Raw genomic sequence first — 20,947 nt, forward strand, 5'->3', positions numbered from 1 at the left:
TTCACCTTATTTTAATATCTGGATCCGCCCCTGCTATTAAATTTATCAGCTTTTGGAAGTATTGTACAGATTCAGATATTCAAACACAGATTGCAAATGTTATATTGATATAGTAAATCTCCGATAACTGTTAAATAGATCAAATAGCGTCTATGATTTTCATCGGCACTAATTATAAATAATTCCTCCCGTCTTTAATGGTCTGTCACAAAAGGTTATGATCGAGCAAGTTTCTTATAGTTACGTTCGTTATGGCGAGTTCCGTCAAATTTTTGATGATCTCTAGTAATTGACAGCCTTTTAATTTGGATTACCACCTTTACCTCAGATTTACTACCTTAAACCGAATCTCGATTATAACTTATAACTTGAAATTTTATGTCCATAAACGGACAGTAAGTTGTATTGTTTTTTATATCTCATAGCCATGGATTGCGATCGGCCTTGGTAGTTACCACTTCTCCGGCAAGTACGCAATATCGATATATGACAGAATAAATTAGTTTGCTCCGTGTGAGAATACTTGTGTCCAAGCGGGGCGACATGCCAACTTCCAGTCTGTTACTTACATAAGCTAGCACAATAAAGACCAAGACGAGCCAGACGGTTTAATATACATAGTAACGCAGGTTATGTTCGGTTGATGCATCGTTGTCGTCCTTATTCGAATGAAATATCCGCCACAGAAAGTCATAAACATATTCAATAAGTCGATCTCGAAATTCAAGAGCACGGCGTAATATTAAAGAAATCTTGAAAATAAATAAATTATTTTCCAATGTGCTAATTCTGGAAAGTCTTAAATTTTAAAAACTTGTTGCACATTTCAAACACATTTATGTGGAGTTATTGAAATGCTTGTGTTTGCAGTTAAAAGCTATTGTGACCATAGAAAGAGAACAATTTTCATACAAAAATTATTTATTATGATAACGGTATGTTTGATAAACAAAGAGATAGTAGAATTAAGTAGGACTAAAACGACTGCCACTTCTCCGCAAGACGTGAAGTGAAATGTTATGAGCTATAACTCTCTTCAACAACTAGTAGCGGGAACCAACCTTGTAAGATTATCTGCAAATATAATCGGAACTTCTCGGTCAATTCAGCAACACTTGAATTATGTTCTTTTCTTCCCAGTGCTCCTAATCATACTGTAGCAAGTTTTTGCGCTTCATAAAAACATTTAGATTGATTATTAGAAATATACAATGTATTGTACTTATATCATGTTTTGCCGTCAGAAAAAAAAATTTCGAAGAAAGACGAGTAGTAATTGTTAAGTAACATTTTTTTTCAATGCGCTCTAGTCGCGTTGTTATCTTTCTAAGCAGTATTTCATAAATACTTCGATCCAATTTCTAAGACATAGTTGCGCAATGACAATACTATCTAAATTAGTAGTCGCTTGTATGATTCAATTGGTAAAAATACACCCCAATGCTTTGCAGTCATCACGTGTTCAATTTCTTCGCTTGAAGCTTCCATAAATCTTTACATGACAAATGGCGATTCAAGACAAACATTTCGGGTGGTCTAAAAATGAAATTCGTTTGCACAGGATTAAAAAAATCCCTTTGAAATCATGAAAAAAATAAAGAAAAAAATGAAAAGTTTGGACAAAACATACAAAAGTTATACACGTAATAAACTATTGACAGAACTACAGGTTACAGTGATGACAATAAAATTCAAAGCCATGGGAATCAAGGCAAAAACTTTTGAAGGCAGAATTTGTTAAAATCAAGATTTCATGCAAAAATAATATTTCTTGTTACAACTTACAGTTCACAGTAAACTATAAAGATCATTTATTTGAAATATTTCTTTATATTGATGACACAACCCCAAAATAACTGTCAGAGCCAGCCATTCAAATTATGTGAATTTATAAGGCCACCATAACTACTGAAAAGTTCTCCTTTAAACTATATTTAGTTACGGCAAATGGAAGTCCCAATTCGAATGCAGTAGATCAGGGAAAGGAGTATTTGTGTTCATCACTTTTGCCTTAATAGTGATGTTTAGGGTGAGCGTTCTCAACTATCACAAACCTTCAAATCAAGTCATTTTCCGGACAGAATACTGAGATCACGTGATTAAACTTACATTTTTATCCTTGGTGTCCTAATCGTTGTCATCTAGAGAGGGCACTTGTCCTAATTAAGTTTTCTTTAATTCTTTTCTTAATTAAATACCAGATAAAACACAGTTATCCATATTTGGATACTTCCTGGTATTTCTATTCAAATTAATTATAACGATGAAAGCTGAATTTTAATTATTTTAATAGGTAATTAAACATAACAAACGGGCCCTCTTGAAAGAAATGAGGTTTGCCAAGAAGATGGTCCTATATTCGCACTGTAGTGTGTTGAGTGTGAAGGTAACAACGGCATAGCATGTTTGCCAGAAAACTTGCAAATAATAAATAATATATAAGTATAAATTGATTATAAAGTTGAGCGATTTGACAGTTACAGTTCGTTTACTAGCATTGGTATGCAACGTACATACACATTGCATACACACACTATATTTCATGGCGGTGTTCTGCGTAATGAAGGTAAAGCTCAATACATGTACGTAAACCAATAAGTTAAATAAACTGTTTAATAGGTTCAATCGTTAGGAATATAGTTATGATATTGTAGTTTAGTCAAATCGTCAAAGATGGCATTTTTGTACTAACATTTAACTGGTCTGGAACTGGCATGTTAGTTTTTTGCAAGTAGTCCTTTGTTTGAGCACTTGTGTTACGTCTAATAAGCGTTATTTATTTTTTTACAAGGAATGCCTACTTGTTTTAAACTGATTTGAATTACGTTTAAGTTCGTAATATTTTGTCCACAGTTGTCAGTTTTAAAAAGGGAAGGGTAATTCTGTACCTCTGTGTGTCTTGTTTCGTTTCCACTTTCAGTTTACTTTTGCTGTTCAAAAAGTCGAGTATATTTGTTTTATTTTTTTTTTTTTGGACCGGCCAGCTGCAGCATGCCCTGTGGTGAGAGTATTTCGTCGCCGTTCTTTGACGACCCATTGGTTGCCTTGAGCTGACATCCCGGTGTGGTTGTCTCTTTGACATATTCACCATATCTAATCTCCTTATAATTTAGCTGCCGTCCCAAAATTCATGGTATATAGTACATGTACTAATTAATTTCTGGATTCAAATAGGATTCATTTCATTAGACAACTTGACAGTATATGCAAATTGAGGACGCTTACCCTACCGGTGCACCTGGTCCATGCTCCCAGTTTTTTAGTGGAGTCCGAGTTGCTCATTTACTTTTGTTACTTTGTATGTATGATTTTAGTTACTTTATGTTCTTTGTTGTGTGTGTCTGTTTTCCATGTCTGGTCTGTGTCCCTGGATAACATTCTTTTGATTACCGCTATAACTTTGGTTCCCTTGATTACTCTTTCAATTTATCCTTACCAATGCCACATACATGTGCTCATTTACAATACAGAAAAATGAATCAAGTGATAAGACCAATATTGTATCGTACTCTAATATACTGAAAATAAATCACAGTACAAGTGGACCAATGAACACGATTCTGGCATAACACATTTTACGCAATACCTAATAAGTTGTAATTCTGGCCGACCCGCTTTTATCTAGGAAGGAGAGTACATAAAAATGATTTTTTGATGTACTAAATAAAAATATGTATTTGATGCATAATTTGAATTTTTTTTGACTTTACTAATGAAGTGTCTTCTAATAAGAGTGTTTTAATTCTCCTAAAAAAACTTCTGTTCAAGCTTTCCATGTACTGTAATTTCTAGGTTGTGGTGTTCTATCAGTTAAATATTACACCTTGATGTATGTATGCTTCAGTAAAAATATGTCTTATTTTTGTTATTTTCTGTTTAGTATTATCACAATTTATACTTCTAGGGTTCTTATAATACATTTTAAACAGAAAACGTCACATAAGCCATATTTTACCGAAGCGCAAATAATCTAGGGGTTTTGACATAAGAAAAATATATCAATTTGTGCGATTTTGTGGTGAGGTAGGGGAACAATTTTTTTTTCAAACCCATAGTTTTACCACAACTTTTCTGGTACCATTACTGTTATAAAGATGAGACAATTGGCTACAAAATTTTGAGGAACTTCTATGTATCATTTATCATCTTCATAGAAAGATATAAATTAAAAGTTTTTTGGTCTGTAAGGACGGATTTTCTGCATTTTGGGAAGTTTTACTTTTAGGAGATAATGTCAAAGTTGAAAGCAGTTCTTTCAAAATTGTGTTTAGTCATGAAAACAAGATATTGCACTGCGTAGAACTTGCCCTAAACATGTCTGTAATGTGCTGTTAAATGATGAAAAAGATGATACCACAGCTGAAGTGTAGTGGGAACAGATTATTAATGTTCAAATTGACAGACAAACGTGGGAGCAAATTTATGAATTGACTTTCTAGTGCACGACTTAAAGCCATTTTCAATTATTTAAGTACAGTGTATTGCCCAAAATAGCTGTTTTTATTACATAAGGTGTTCGGAGATGTTACCAGTAGTAAGTGCAAAAAATGTTATGATGTGAAAACAATATAATTTTATTTAAAGCTTTTTTTTTGGGGGGGGGATGCTGGGGACACATTTGTAAAACTATAGATTAAAAATTTTTACCATACATGGATAGAGTAACCAAGGGAACCAAGATAATAGCGTTAATCAAAAGAATGTAATCCAGGGACAAAGACCAGACATGGAAAACACACATACACAACAAAGAACACAAAGTAACTAAAATCATACATACAAAATAACAAAAGCAAATGAGCAACTCGGACTCCACAAAAAATTCGGAGCATGGACCAGCTGCACCGGTAGGGTAAGTGGCCTCTGCTTTTCTAGAAACACCCACCGAGTTGCTCATAGAAAGTCAAGTCCCGGGTAGACAAACGAGGAAAGGAACACCACGACCCGTTGAATAAATCAGTTTTCATGATGCAGATGGATACACCATAACGATCCACGACTTCTGTAGTGATGACTTCAATCTTGTAGCAACATAATCCTGTTCCAGAAGCCTATGTTTTAGAGTGCGATACAAAAAGTCTGCATAATTTTGGCAAGCTATGGCATAACGTATCAGTTGTGATATGAATACTCCATACACAGGTGCTGAAGGGATGTTGCCACAGATGAAAGGAAAGTTGACAATTTTGAATGAAAAGTGATCACGTTTGTCGTAAAGTTTGGTCAGTAGTTTTCCTTTACCATCGATGTCTAAGTGTAGGTCAAGATATGAGGCTGACTTCACTGTGTCTGTGTTCACTGCGATGTTTCAAATCCCCGAAATTAGGATCGTTTAAAGATAACACGTTATCTATATACCGGAAACTGAGATTAAAGGATCTAGCTAACCGATATTCTTTCTTTCTGATCAGATCAGCTATAAAGTCAGCCTCATAAGAGTGAAGGAATAGGTCAGCAAGTAGAGGAGCACAATTTGTTCCCATTGGAATGCCGACCGTTTGTTGAAAACACGTCCACTACACTGGACAAATATGTTGTCGTTTAAAAAAACCACCATTTTGTAAACATCTTCCTCTGTATATTTGGAAGATGATTTGGAATTATTTCTTAAGTGTGAAGAATCTCCACCAAGAACTATATATTTGTATCTAGGTGTACCATCTGTTTTGGAAAAACAACGATGAATAATGGTTTTAAGTCGGGATTTTAACTGCGTATAGGGAATAGAAGTAAACAGTGTTGAAATATCATAGGTTTTAATGCTGTTATATTCAGATGATAGTCTTGAACTGATTGTCTCAAAAAGATCTTTCGATTATTTCCATTCAATTAATACCACTACGGGAGTAACAAGTGTTGTGGTAGGGCCGTAGACCCTCTTTGACAGTTGTGATTATAGGAGTTAAAAGTTTTGAAACAGGTTTGGTGGTACATTCTGCAGATCCAGCTATGAAACGTTGTTTGTATGGATTCTTATGGAGTTTAGGAATCTAGTACACAGACGGTAAATCACAATCATCGTCCTTGGTAGAGAGACCAAAAGAGGATAGCACAGATTTATGGTTTTCAACAATCTCTTCTTTGGATAGTGTGGTAGCAGTGTAGGTCTTATCACTGCTATTATTTTCTACGTCTACCTCTGATAATAAACATCGGATGTAAAAAGTTTTTCAGACAAAACAATGTTGTTTTGGGCTTTGTCTGCTGGTACGACAACATACTTGTCATATATAATAGGCAATATTTTTGCTACATCGGGATCTTTGAAAACTGATGTAGCCTTGGCACTCATTGACCCACTTCAAACTTTCATTCGTTTCAAAATTAAAGACCTCAAGGCCTTAAGCACTCTGAAAGAGAATCAATGTCTTCTTGTTCTCGTTTTATCCATTTTCTTGCATAGCCCTCGATGGCATCCGTAAGAACTTTAAATTTATAATTCCAATTTATGGAACGTGGTTCCCGGTACTTTGGACCTTTAGAAAGGATAATACGCAAAGATTTGTTTTCGCTGATGGTTAAATCTCCCGTACCGACGTGACCAGAAGGGCCATATTTGAATGGGGAGTTTTTGAAAATAATCATTAGATAAAGTTATATTTCGTATTATCATGCAAACAACGTGGAAGTGATCAATTGATGTTTTCCTTTGGCAAAATACTACATTTATTGTTTGTCTTTGAATGTCCGCGTGCAGCTCCTGGTGTTAAAAGAATAGGCCTGCAGCAGCGTTAAGCTTGTCGTAAAAGGCGACTAAATAGTGCTCAGAACCCTAGCCGGCGTGTTACATGCTGGGGTTTTCAGGCTATAATACGGAAAACCTGACCGCAAACCATAGTGGTACACCGTGTTGGGAAAGATGCCACGTTCCTCGCACGTTAAAGAACCTTATTGTGGTATTCTCCCGGAGTAGGAACCATAGGGCGCCGCCACCGGAGGCTAATTTGCCCGACCCTACCCACCTCTTTGTCCTTGTGTCCCACCCCTTTTTCCATTCATCATTTCATGTTCATTTTATCATCAATTTCATGTTCATCGTCTGAATATAGCTGAAATATTGCTGCTCGGACGTTAAACCCAAAAAAACAGACAAATAAAGCCTCTCAAACATTGGTTTCCGTTCAATAAGCTTCTTCAAGAGAAAATTTATATTCTCTGCATATGTGTAATTGTAGAAGATAAATGGATACTTTTCACAGGACAATTGGTTTGTTAATGGATAATACATCTCAAAAGTGATTACTACTCCCTAAAATGGTAATGAATTATTATAATAATGTTTGCACAGTCCAAAGACATTTTTGCATTTATATTTATTATTATAGTATTATATTATTACTATGCATTGTATGATGGCATGAACAATTTGAAAATATATTTATGTAATCTGAACATTAAGTGTTATAATCATGCACAATGACTATAGTATACTAACAAAAAATAATTTCAACAAAAATTGTTTCTCAACAAAAGATATAAACGAACAAACTGTTACTCTTAATATTAAAAAATGACTCTAGTTTCATTGTAACTTAATTGAGGAGGGTCTATCATAATACGTCAAACAATTGCCTTTTTCAATTTATTAATGTTTGACCAAATACAAGAAACATCAACCATCATCAAAAGAATTATATGGCAAATGATATACGTATTTTTTCCGAATGGTTGAAACAATGGTGTGTATTTATATACAAGTTACATTTGAATTCTTATTGAAGGTGTGTATATATAAATAATATTATTAACGGAAATATAATCCGTGGAGAGGTTTTTCATTTTTATATTTAATAAAATAAAAATAACAGATCTTGTTCAGTAAAACATAATGCACTAAAATAAGTTTGACAAACATTTCCCACTTGACCCACTGTTGAATTTGTTGTATAAAGGTACATTTCACAGGCATTATAAATAACTTTTTTGTTTTTTTTTGCAGTTTGACCTATGCGGTCATACCAAGCATTGCCTTGGGAAAGTATCATTCTGTTGACACTTCGTAACTGCTATAATGTGAAGCGTTTTTAGCAAAATTTATTGTTATAAACTTTCGACATGTTGCATTTTTAGTATTTGGTTAATGTATCAAGCTTTATCTTCCAAATTAATACTGCATGGTTTGCAAGATGATCGATTCAGGCTGTTATGATACTCTCGAGGAGTCAAGACCTTTTTTATTTCCCCGGTTAAAAATAAAATTCAACTATGTCAGAAACCTTTAAAAAAAAAAACCCTGTTCCATTTAGTTAAAAGCACTCAAACATTAATTATACGAATTGCCACTATTACGACAACCAAAATCGAAAACATAGAAATGTTCTCCAAAACAATCAAGAGTGACAAGATGCCTACCGCTTGAAGTTGCTTCTAATTTCATGGGACGTGAACAATACCAAATTTGCACATTTTAATGAGACATTTTAAAACGGATTTATTTAAAAGCAATATTTCATACAAGAAACATAATTTTGTAGAGTTATATCGATATATTACAATACATATACTTCTAATTAAATCATTACAAAATATTTTTACCATATGACGTTTGTCAAATTGATGTTTTATTAAATAAACTTAATTCACGTTTAGTTTTTAAATAACTTCGAATGTATATTTCACCTGTAATTTGATGTTTAAACACCTTCAAATATGATTTATATTTTTTGGTTGACTGACTACATCAACAACAAGAAAATTACGTACTTCATTTTAACTTGCTCGACTACATTTATAATCAATTGGATATAAAATGGTATTACCAGCAATGATACAGAAATTACAGCGGACAAATACAGTAGGGATACTGTTAGAGAAATCAGGTAGGAATTCGATACTGTAATTTATATAATTGAATTGGTCAAATGCTTCAATGATTTGTTTTTATAATATCAATGTATGTATGAAAAATTGGTTCAGAAAACAACAGACGGAGCCTCAGTTTTATCGATCGTTTTTCCTATGCATCATATATGTTTAACTACACAATCAAATATGTTAATCTTATTGAGGGAATTTCAAGCTTATATGTCTATTCAGTCTTCGATTATGTATCCATTGTTATAACTCGATAAGTTAATCTATCTGATAAGGAACACCAATCTACCTCTTAGAATAAATCTATTATAGTTAGTCAATATATCATTAAATAAACGACAATTCGAGCAGACAAAGGGGCGAATGAAATTACGTAAAGACGAATAAAAACCAGATATGTTTATAGGGTCGTTAAAACCATTTGCTTTTTCAATGAATTTTTTTTAAATGTAGACTTTGCATAATATAAACAATAATCTTTTAAATGTAGGAGGAGAAGTTAAACAGGTTTGTGAAGAAATTTCATGTTACTGTTGTTCATCTATTCTATGCTGCTTTGAAGATTGTTGTCATTGCACAACATGTGGAGTTGCAAAACGTAAGTAATTGGTATAGGATTAATCAACGATATACTGCATACATATAAATGAATAATTAAAGACCTAATGTATTCATTTTAAAGTACTACAATACCGTTTAAGTGAATTTTACACACACTGCATACCATTATGCTGACTAGGCATTGTTTGATACAAACCGGTAAAAATTTAGAAGAAAAACAATAATTTAAAAGCTCCTAATAAAATCGCTTTATGGTGTAGAAACACAAACCGACAAGGTAATGTTATTCAGTCTAGCTAGGCTAATTTCTTACACAATGACATCCCTTTCTGTATCTGAAGTTTTAAATGTTTTTTGATATTATTTGCTTGATTTTGTATGTATTTGATTGTTTGTTTGTTTTTGGTTTTTTTTATATTTGGGGTACATATATTTTCTCCATTTCAAGCAAGATTGATAATTCTTACAAAGTGCAATATTCAATTTACATTGTTTATACATGTATTTCAAAGTTTCATCCACGTAGAAAACATGTTCCACATCTGATTGAATTATACTGTATTTACATGCTATTGTCTTCTAAAGATAGAGGAAAAGCCGTTAGAGTCGTCGTGTTGTTTTTCGCTTCTTTTTTTTATTTTTTATCATTTTTTATTTTTTTTTATATGCTGCATCTATCAAATCGTACTCGCTGCGTGTCGGTAAATACAAATGCGCGTATAAATCAAGTCTCAACTTCGGATTATAATACCTCGGTTATTATCGGTTTCGTCATATTTATAGTTTTTAATTACTATTCGTACTGACAGGTATTGAACCAAACCCGGAACCTCATCGGTTATCAACTAGTGATTCTGGTAGTTCACCAGATGATTCAAGTACGTTTGAAACATTGTCGTCTCAAATGTCATTTCTACACTTGAACGTCCAAAGTCTGTATTCAAAACTTGATCTTATATGTGTGGAATATGCTGACTTTGATATACTGTCCTTTACTGAGACATGACTAAGTACCAACCATTTTGACGATTCCGTAAAGCTTCAAAAGTTTCAAAACCCATTCCGTAGAAATAGGCTCCATAAGAGTGGAGGAGGCGTTATCATATATGTCAATAATAATATCCATTCTATTAGATGACCGGACTTAGAATCCGAACATTTAGAAGCTGTGTGGGTTCAGCTCAAAAGTAAGGGGAAGAAGGTCTTATATGGTACTCTTTACTTACCGCCTAACTCTGGGCAAGATACGTGGAGTCTTGTCGATAACTCTATCGAGGCAGCGAGCGATGACTTAAGTATTGGCTACGTTATAATTACCGGTGATTTCAATTACAATCAACAAAAACCAAATAAATCGACGCTCAATGATGTTTTATCACGCTATAATCTCAGTCAATTAATTGACGAGCCAACTAACTTTTCTGAATACTTTTCTTCGACTATCGATCTTATTTTGACTATTGATGTGAATATTGTTCCTTATACAGCTGTAGGTCCACCATTATTGGACCGACCAAGTCAGATATCATTGTCCTGTTGATGGATTTCTAAATTGTGAGAAGAGTATCGATAAAACATCTAAGCAGAAAGTTTGGTTATATGATCAAAGTGATTAATCAGAAAACCGCAGGAAATTATCTCTCGTTGACTGGGATGTATTTTTCACAATAATAACATCAACAAGACAACGATTGATATAACTGATTTTAGAAGCGGCTAAGGCAACAATATCTAGCCGGAGGGTAAATGTTCGTAAGGACGAACCACGATGGCTTACTGGTAATATTCGCCGACGTATGCGTCAGAAAAATAGAATCCATAAAAAAAGCAAGACGTACAAACAATCCTGGCGATTTGGAAAAGTTTCGTACAACAATGAAGTAACATATTTTATTCGTAAATCTCGGAGCGATTATCAAAATAAATTGATTAGTAATTTATCTTAGGTCAAATCGTCGTCTTGTTCTTGGTGGAAGATATGCAATCTTATAACGGGCATGACATCTTCCCACTCGGGTATTCCTCCTTTAGTGAGAGATGATAATCTGATTTTCAATGAACTCGAAAAATCGAACATGTTCAACGAATATTTTGCTTCACAATCTGCATTAGACGATATTTATGCAAATTTACCAGAATTACCTCTTAACGGACCACAAAAGCTTGACAACATCATAATAACCGAACGCGACGTTAATGATGTACTATCTATTTTAAACGCATCAAAAGCTTCCGGACCAGACTTGATAAATCCACGTCTGTTAAAGGAAGCTGCTCTCGAACTTACTTACCCTTTATTTAAACTATTTAACCTATCTTTGACCTTAGGAACTTTTCCGTCTTCTTGGAAAAGAGCAAACGTGATTCCAGTCTTTAAGCAAGGAGCACCAAGTGATGTAAAGAACTATAGACCTATTTCTTTATTATGTGTTGTATCAAAATGCATGGAACCTTGTGTTTATAAATATATGCACTACTTTTTGTTAGACAATACTGTCGTTACACCGTACCAGTCTGTCTTCACTAGTGGCGACTCGGCGGTTAACCACTGGGTAAATATCTCAAATGAAATTGGGAGGGCACTTGACTGAGGAAAGGAGTTCAGGGTTGTTTTCTGTGATATCAATAAAGCTTTTGATCGTGTTTGGCACAAAGGACTTATTTTCAAAATTCAAAAATATGGCTTGTCGGGGCACGTTTTAAAATGGACAGAGAATTACTCTGTTATATAAACCCGGGTTTTCCGCAAGCTTCTATGATAGGACCCTTGCTCTTTATTTTATTTATAAATGACATCGTCAAGGAAAGTCAAGCCGAAGTGACACTGGTATTTTTTTTTATTGTTGATAATCCAGTATTGTCGACCAAAAGGCTAAAATCTGATCTAGATGCCGTCAAATATTGGGCTCAAAAACTGGTTAGTTACGTTCAATCCCAAAAAACAACGGGGTTGTGACGATTTCGCGTAAAGTAAACTAACCTATCCATCCAGTACTCCAGATGAACACTGTACCTATACAAGAAGTTGTCAATCATAAGCATCACTATATCAAATAACGGGTCGTTACATGAACACATACATTCGATCGTCGATACGGCATATCGCCGTTTAAACATGCTTAGAAAATACAGATTTTTGCTTGACAGGTCCTCACTAGAAACCATCTATATGTCCTACATACGACCAATACTCGAATACGGAGATGTCGTTTTGGATAATAGCAACATAGAAATTCGAATCGGTTTCACTGGAGGCAGCTAGAATCGTGATGGGTGGCACAAAACTAACGCAGAAACTCTACGAAGAGACCGGTTGGGAACGCTTAGCCACTAGACGTGAAAGGCATAAATTAGTTCTATTACATAAAATGGTTAATGGTATCGCACCATTATATTTACAAAATATGGTTCCTAATCTTGTCGGCAACCGTCACAATCATAATACTCGTCAGGCTCATCTCATATCCGAATCTCGAGTAACAACTCAGTTCTTCGTCGATTATTTTTTACCATCTACTACCAAATCGTGGAATAATCTTCCTTCTGATATCCATATCGAGTCTCCTTATGAATTTAAAAGAAACATGTAATTAGGAACACAAAGAAACGTCCGACATATTTTAAAGCCGGTGGCCGCAAAAGACAGGTTCTACATGCTCGTCTACGTATGAATTGTTCCTTGCTCCGTAAACACCTATTCGTTCGAAACCTGGTCGATTCATCTAATTGCGCATGTGGAAATATTTAATCCATTTCCCATTATTTACTCAGATGCAAATCGTTATACTCAGCTTAGACTCGACATAGTTTCGTCTCTTCTCGTCCAGATTACTTTCGACGAAAACACTCTACTATTCGGCTCTGCTGATCTTTTAGATGACAAAAACAAACTATTATTCGTACAAGTCCACAATTATATCATTGACAGCAAACGGTTTACTTGATATGCACTTCAACATCACACAAAATATTTAATATTATTTATATGATTGATATTGAATTCAATTTCTTTATTAACTTTTTGTTTTGTCTCCCTATTTTTTTCTCTTTTGCTACATTTTCTGTTCATTTCAAATTGTTAAATTTTATCTTCTGTATTCCGTTCTACCTCAACACTATTCATTCTAGCAATCCACCGTTTTAGTAAATTCGTACACAAAGCATCAAACTATGTTATAAAACATTATAATTGTCATACTTTACAAGGAGATGGATTAATATAAGCTTTGCTTGTTTCCTGGTCCAGTTTGTATTATTGTACTGTGTAAAGAAACAGTTCAAATAGAAATGTACTTGACAGAATAAATATGTTTAAACTTAAGTAACAAAAGGAAATGAGCAAAAGCGTTCAATTATTTGAATTAAAATACTACATTCCCATCCTGTTTTAGCATCAGTCCATAAAGAGAATAAATAACTTGTTTTTATTATATACATGATACATTTAAACCAACATTCTTTGCCCAAAATGAAATAATGCGTACTCATCATACGATATGATTTGGGGTAGTGTTTCTAGAACAATGTATGCTCTAACAAAATTTCATTATCATCATTTTGATCCATGAACCTACTAAAGTGATGTGAAAGTCCCAATCACGGAGACAATTTACGATTGGCAATTCAAATTCAGATATCATGTATGCAGACTAATATTTGCTTTTTGTTTTCGCACTGATAAGATGAGTTTATATCACAGTTAAGACATTAACAAATTATAGGCATACGGTATATCTTTAATAACTTCACAATAAACTTGGTCAACCTGATTTTTGGAATAGTGGATCAGCATCGCTTAGTTGATTTCAAAAACATTTTATCTCGTCTCAAATGGATGTGGGGACCCATCCAAGGTTTTGGAAAAGCCACTATTGTGTATTGTCCTACTTTTTTTATTTTTGAAAGGTTGAACTGGTATATATGGGTATTTATGGCGGTGCTCGTAAATTAATTTTGAGTATGTGTTATGTTCTTTCTTTACGCAATTTATCTCTATTATGCTTTGATTCATCGAGACCACAAAAAGATCAAACTTTTTCACAACAGTGTCAAAAATATCTAGTTTAGATATCTCTCAATTATGATAATGGCTTCCTAGTCTTTTGACCCCTGCATTAGTGTAACTCCATTCACACGATTTGAGGAGTAGTGTTGAAAAGGCTGCTGGTGTTAGAGTTACTTGTAGAGTCGGATGCCCCATTACAGACTTGTACTATAACTAAGGGGTGAACTGTGCTGATCTGTTGATGCATGCTACATTCAAAATATTAAATATGCCGTTGACAATTCAAAATTAATTAAAATAGGTGTTGTATTAACTTCTCCATTGATTAAATTCAGATTTTATCATTAAGATCTGTATATATTCCTATAAACTGAAACCATCCAATTGTTTTGTTATATCCATTTTATGATTAATCACTTTCTTATGTGAATATTATCAACGATGGTTTTGAAATTTAGTCTTTTATTTTTTTTTTCTTTTCTAGGTGAGCCAACCAGAGTTTCTTCAGGTCAGTGCATTGTTATTGAAATTTGTAAACGCGATCTGCATTAGCTGTCTGATTTACGGAATTTTTATCGCTGGTGCAGCAGGAAAATCTTTCTCTTTCGGTGCACTCTGTGTTAATTCCACTTTGAGAGAGACAGTTCATACTGCAATTTCCTTTAGTTTATGTATGCATTTGTGTGTAATGTCCTTATCTTTAATTGTTATTGTCCCCAGTCTCAGCGCGAAAGGGGCAAAAGAAATATCGATTTTCGTGTGTCCGTCTATCTGTTTGTGCACCCGCCCTTGGGCACAACTATTCAATAACAGCTATACGAACCTTTTGCAAATTTTATAAGATTGTTACTCACCATGTGTGGAATGTAGTTGTTTATATTGAAGCGGCGGGGGACATACGGCTACACGTAGCACGCTGCGATTTTTTATGTGGTCTGGACTGTTTCTGAATCGGCTTGTTGGAAGTGAGGTATTTCGGAAGTGACGTATGTTGTTATGTAGTGATCATGTTTAATTTGATCCTTATAATCCAGAAGTACCGATTTAATGTAGAAACTCAACCATACGCCCGTTACTGAGTGTATAACATTTTTACAACATAACGGTGTTGTACGAATAAAGTCAAATGGTATTTGAGTTTTAATAACTGTCCATAATAGGAACAGTTCCCAAATTATTATCGCAGACAATGTATGATACAATGAAACGGTTAAACATCTTTGGTGTTTTTTATAGTATTTTGCATGTTTGACGGCGGAACTGATACCACTTCTTATGACATTACTCTGAAGAAGACGAAAGGTGAACTTAAGATAAGAGAAATGATCATTTATAATATTAAATGAATAAGCGTAAGAAATTCATATACAAAAAAAAACGTATGTTTTAAAAAAAAAAGTTCGATTTTGCTTAACTAGTATTAGAAATGAAATGATACTTATGCATTTACACGTGTTTGAGAAGCAAAGTTAACACCTTTACTTTAATTGCATCTTTGGAAAATACATTTAGTAGACTGTTACATTTTTCCTACCATTTAAATTACAAATAAGTATATTGCATTATCCGATAATTTATATTATAGCTGGACTCGAAGTATTCGACAGCTCGGGAAAGCTTCAATTTAATCTTGAGTACGTTGAATCAGTTCTGAACAGATGGAAATTTGATATTTACAGCAGAAGCGGAATCTACCTTGGATCCTTCCAAAACGTGTAAAGTATACTATTGTGCTTAGAACAATACACAAGACCGATAACATGTCTGAACCTGCATCAACATCATTTTTTTTGTCATCACATTAGTACTTTCAATAAATGTGTGTATAAACCTTAAGAAGAAAAACATCCACAATATGGATTCAAAATTAATTTTTGTATGTACACATGAAAGCAAATAACTAAATTCTGACGATAAAAATTCAATATTTGCCAAATTAGAGATGCATATTTTTAGTATGCATTGTACAAATTTTGAATGATATGCGTTCAATACTGTCCGAGGTAAACAGGTGATGGTGTATGTACATCGTAAGCGTATACTTGTCAGGATAAACGATTTATTCTCGTCATAAGAACAAACAAATAAAATAAAGTAAACATTTAAAGGTCAGCACAACATGAATATCAAACAAAATTTTGAAATGAAACATTATTACAAATAGTTTCCAATGCACTCGTTCAAAAATGTTTATTAGGTGACATTTTCCAAGAAAATAATATACATATAAACCTTTCATGTTTTGTCAGAATGTCGAGTCGGATTTTCCGTGACGGAAAAGGTAACAGCAAATTTGTTTTCAAATCTGGACCTTTGGGAATTACAACAGTAAGTAATAGAATCGTTTCCCCGATTACGTTTTTGGTAATTGATATACATCTACAGCAATGCCAGCGAAAGCTATATTTTATATAGCCTAGCTGGCCGAGTTGTGTTGAGCGCTGGACTTTGTGCAGGCAGTGTTTCCACAGATGTCACAGCGGTACAAGTCCGACTCTCACGGAGGGAACGACCAAAATTTGCTTTGCAAATTTGACAGTTCTTACATCGTTGGAAATTGTTTAGATCCTTCTATATTAACATTATCTTTTAGATCCGATGGAGCAGTGTAGCGAATAGAGTCGTCACATTCTGAGACGTTGTATTATATTGAATTGTTGTGACATGCACTCGGTCAGCTAGGCTTTTTAAAATTATAGCTTTCTTCGGCCGGGTCATTCCTCTTCTTAGGATAAATCTAGGGCGGTAACATAGTACACGATGTATAGTAGTACGGGACAGTTCATCTAGGTGTTATTATGTAAGATAGAGAATCAGATCAATGATGCATATCACAACAAATCAATATTATACAAAAGTCTCAGAATGTGACGCCTCTATTTGCTACACTGCTCCATCGGATCAAATTGATACTGGAAAGAAATATATATATACCCTAGATGCCTGAGCAGACACGAGGTTCAAGTGATTTCTTAATTGCATTAAAATATTTGATAGAAAACAAACACCGAAAAATTACATGGATTCGAACAAGTTGTTGTTTTACCACAGCGTAAACGATGTTCATATTTCAGCTGCGTACTTGCAGTCATCTTTAAAATATGAATTATCCAGCTTGATCCATATGAAATTATTTTTAAAATTTAATGCTTTACTTGCATTTTTGTAGTTAGAACAAAAAAGTATGTATTGAAGTAATGCTGATTCAGTGCTTAATTCGTTGGTATTAAAGAGGAATGTTTATTTCGTATACAGTTATATAATACACGCAACAAAAGATGTAGTTAAGCCTTTTTGTACAGCTGGCTTTTTTCCTAGATCTAGCTGGTTCAAATGAAAAGGATAAGCTATTTTTTGTTATTTTGGCCAGCTCAGTTTTGCAAATATTCACTGGATAATTGTTTCGTATACTATTATTATTATTATTATTATTAGCCGTTTAAATGTGAAGTATCTTTTGAAGAATTAAACTTTAATAATACATTGAAATTTGCAACTTTGGACATTTGTTACCACTTTTCCTGTAATACATATCGTAAAGTAACTTTATGTTTAAAAATATGGATGAATACATTTGTATTTATGTTTTTAAACTATTCTCTAACATTTTGGGAAACAATTGAACTCCTGAATTACCAAATGGGTTAGAAATTATTCATCATTGTTGAACTGCGATCAATATGAGTTGTAGATTATATCTGTTTTATGGTTTTAGGTAGAAAAAAGTCTGAGCGGGTCAGAAATAGCTTTGTATTCTGCCAACAATACAGGCATAGAAAATCAGTACTTTCTAAAATGTAAGATTTCAACTCTAATGAAAAGAAAACAATGCCAATATAGTCATTAATGTTTTACATTCATATCTCTTTTGAATATTATGAAAAATACGATATTTACATGTAATTTGTCATTTAATGCTCATATTGTAAATAAATCTAAAACTTCAACACAACATTAACTATTTCATTACTTTTTTTTCTAGGAAATAAAACTTTCGTTTTTTTTATATATTCTAGAGCATGTAACAAAATTTATCTGATTAAACTGAGGAATTATTTCATAACAGCCATGCGATTAATTTGCATGCGTTGATGTTAAAAAATGACTATTGTCTTTTTCTAAGTATGTCACTCAGAAGCGCGCAGCTGAGGATGATTCATAACGATGTCAAAATATAAATTTAATTTACGTTCAAAACGAACACCATTATTCTGTAAAATTCCTAATGATAAACTTTATTCATTTTACTGTTCACGTGATAACGATTGGTTGTAAGTATTTGCTATTGTAGTATCCAATATCTGTCCTACTTTCAGTTCACCAAAACGACACCAAAATAATGGAAAAGATAATAATGCTTCTCGGTGTAGCTGGAATGTCTGTTTTTGAAAGGTCTACATCTAAACCAACAGCTGTATATAAAGGATGTTCCGTTGACTGTTTTGATTGTAAAAAAGTATTTTATGTAATTGCAGGCATTTTAGGTATTTTGGTTTTCATCCCGATCGTATCTATGGGGGCTTGGCTTGTTCATGTTATTTAAACAAATGAGTAATTTGTTACATATGATAGTGTATCATGACTGACACTTCATAAAAGCAAAATATAAAAACAACTAACTGAAAACGAGACAAAGCGTGCTTGCTAAATATTATGTTTGAAAGCCGTAATAATTATCTATATAACAAAACAGATTTTCGAATGAATTGTGTAACTGGTACGATTAAAACACATATATTCATTTTCTTTTACTGTGAACCCTTATTTAGACCCTTGTCAGACTGACTTTTTTAGCTCCTAAAAATTTGTATGCATTTGTAATGAAGTATATATATGATACTAATTATGAGCTTTGTATATCGCTGTGAATTAATTTTGCTAAAGGGTGAAGGTCGGGGCTTACTCTACAGCAACATGAATTGTGGTCGAGATCTTTACCAGAATTTGTAATATGATCCAGGCATCATTTTCTGTATACAATAATTAATACTTACTTAGCAATGTGCGGTTTTTTTGCAAAGATATTCTATCCAATTTTCACATGACCTTTCTGTGTACTCTCTTATCCTTTTATTTTTTTTATAGAAATATTGGCATGGCATCTTAGCTTTATTGCATTTTTATTTGCAATCATTTAAAGTCGTGATTTTTTTTCCACAAATATGGAATAGCACAAATAATTTCGCAATATTCTAATAATAAAAATTTTTTTTATAATAACTTGTCTTTTTCTTCTTAGCTCATTCAGTGTTTATTCAGTATTTATTAATTACAAAAAAATATGTTTTTTTCTATATAATTTCCTATAAATATTTCCTTCCGTTAAACTTAGTGATTGTGTTCAGTCATACGTGTTGACTCGAGATATCTATATGTTGCCGAGTTAAAATCTGGTTTTTATCTTGACTCACCGAGTACTGCAAAACTTAGGAAAGAATCTCTCAAAAATGTATTTACCAGGCCTTCGTTAGTAAGATATAGTACCAATTCCCCAACATACTTTTCATCAGATTTTAATTATTGAGTTTTAATTAAATACAAATGAAGAGGATCTAGCTATAGAAATGTATGTTTTTATGACATCTTCAGGGATTTTCCAGCAACATATGATATGATATGAGGAAATGTATTACCATCTTCTCCGATATCAAAACTAAACCATTGTATTTCTTGCTTCACTTTGTGCTGTATTTGATAAGTCACATCCGGGTAATTTAAGGTTTTAAGATTGAAATATTGTATTGCATTAGTTCGGTCTAATGTGAACGCCAGTGTTTGAATATTTTACAATAAACTAGGGTGGATTTCATTATGTACATTTATTTCTATTTTCACTATTTTGATATAATATTCCTGGAATCTAGGATAAAATCAAATCTCAAAATGACACGACAAACAAAATAAAAACTTATGACTTTCAATCGTGTTTCGATCCGTCATTACAATTTATATACTTGAGAAGTTTACTGGCCGTGAAATCTAAAAATTAGACTAATACTAAGGATTGCCTTAAAAAAACAAAGAGCTTCAAATTGGAGGATATCCTGAACAGAGTCTAGATTACAACAAAACTAGTTCTTCCATAAACAGAAATTGCATATATATTTGATGTATAGACCAAGTACGGGATATCAAATCTCTGGATACGATGCATTGGAAGTAAGAAGAAAGTACCAACACGTAACCATCTGCTTATATAAAAAAACAAGTAATAAGAGTGAAGAGATCTAAATTGAAATAATGCATTTCCAGCTGGTACAAAAGAAAACTAATACTATCTCGAGTTAAGAGTAAACATAACCATAAATAGGAATTGTTTTTAAAATAAAATAATTATTATCCACAAAGAATTCGTTTTTAACTTAAAATTCAAAAAGTGTTGCTATGGTATAGGTAAGCGTTACTACGGAAAACCACGGTCTGATACGATTAAGTACGGAATATTTATTTCATCCTATCTTGCCATGGCACAGTTCCCACAGGAGAATTTAAGTAATGCCTAAGGTATATTATCTATTGTTTTACGTCGAATGTATCCAGGTTACAGTCCCTGGCAAATACCAATGG

At 33.3% G+C, this 20,947-nt stretch overlaps 1 protein-coding gene across 1 annotated transcript; it reads left to right on the forward strand.

Moving 5' to 3' along the window:
• The first annotated feature begins 8,640 nt into the window (after positions 1–8,640).
• LOC148607702 (uncharacterized) lies at positions 8,641–20,189 on the forward strand. The gene is made up of 8 exons (XM_088545027.1): positions 8,641–8,819; positions 9,305–9,412; positions 14,865–14,888; positions 15,617–15,682; positions 15,966–16,095; positions 16,630–16,708; positions 18,096–18,177; positions 18,697–20,189. Exons 1-8 carry the CDS (start codon positions 8,750–8,752, stop codon positions 18,921–18,923), a joined length of 786 nt encoding a protein of 261 aa, XP_088401153.1. The 5' UTR covers positions 8,641–8,749; the 3' UTR covers positions 18,924–20,189.
• Positions 20,190–20,947: the final 758 nt, after the last annotated feature.

Source organism: Perna viridis, chromosome 9 (assembly GCF_037379345.1).
Source record: "Perna viridis isolate PV_CMFRI_1.1 ecotype Kerala chromosome 9, ASM3737934v1, whole genome shotgun sequence".
In the NCBI taxonomy this organism is placed as follows: domain Eukaryota; kingdom Metazoa; phylum Mollusca; class Bivalvia; order Mytilida; family Mytilidae; genus Perna; species Perna viridis.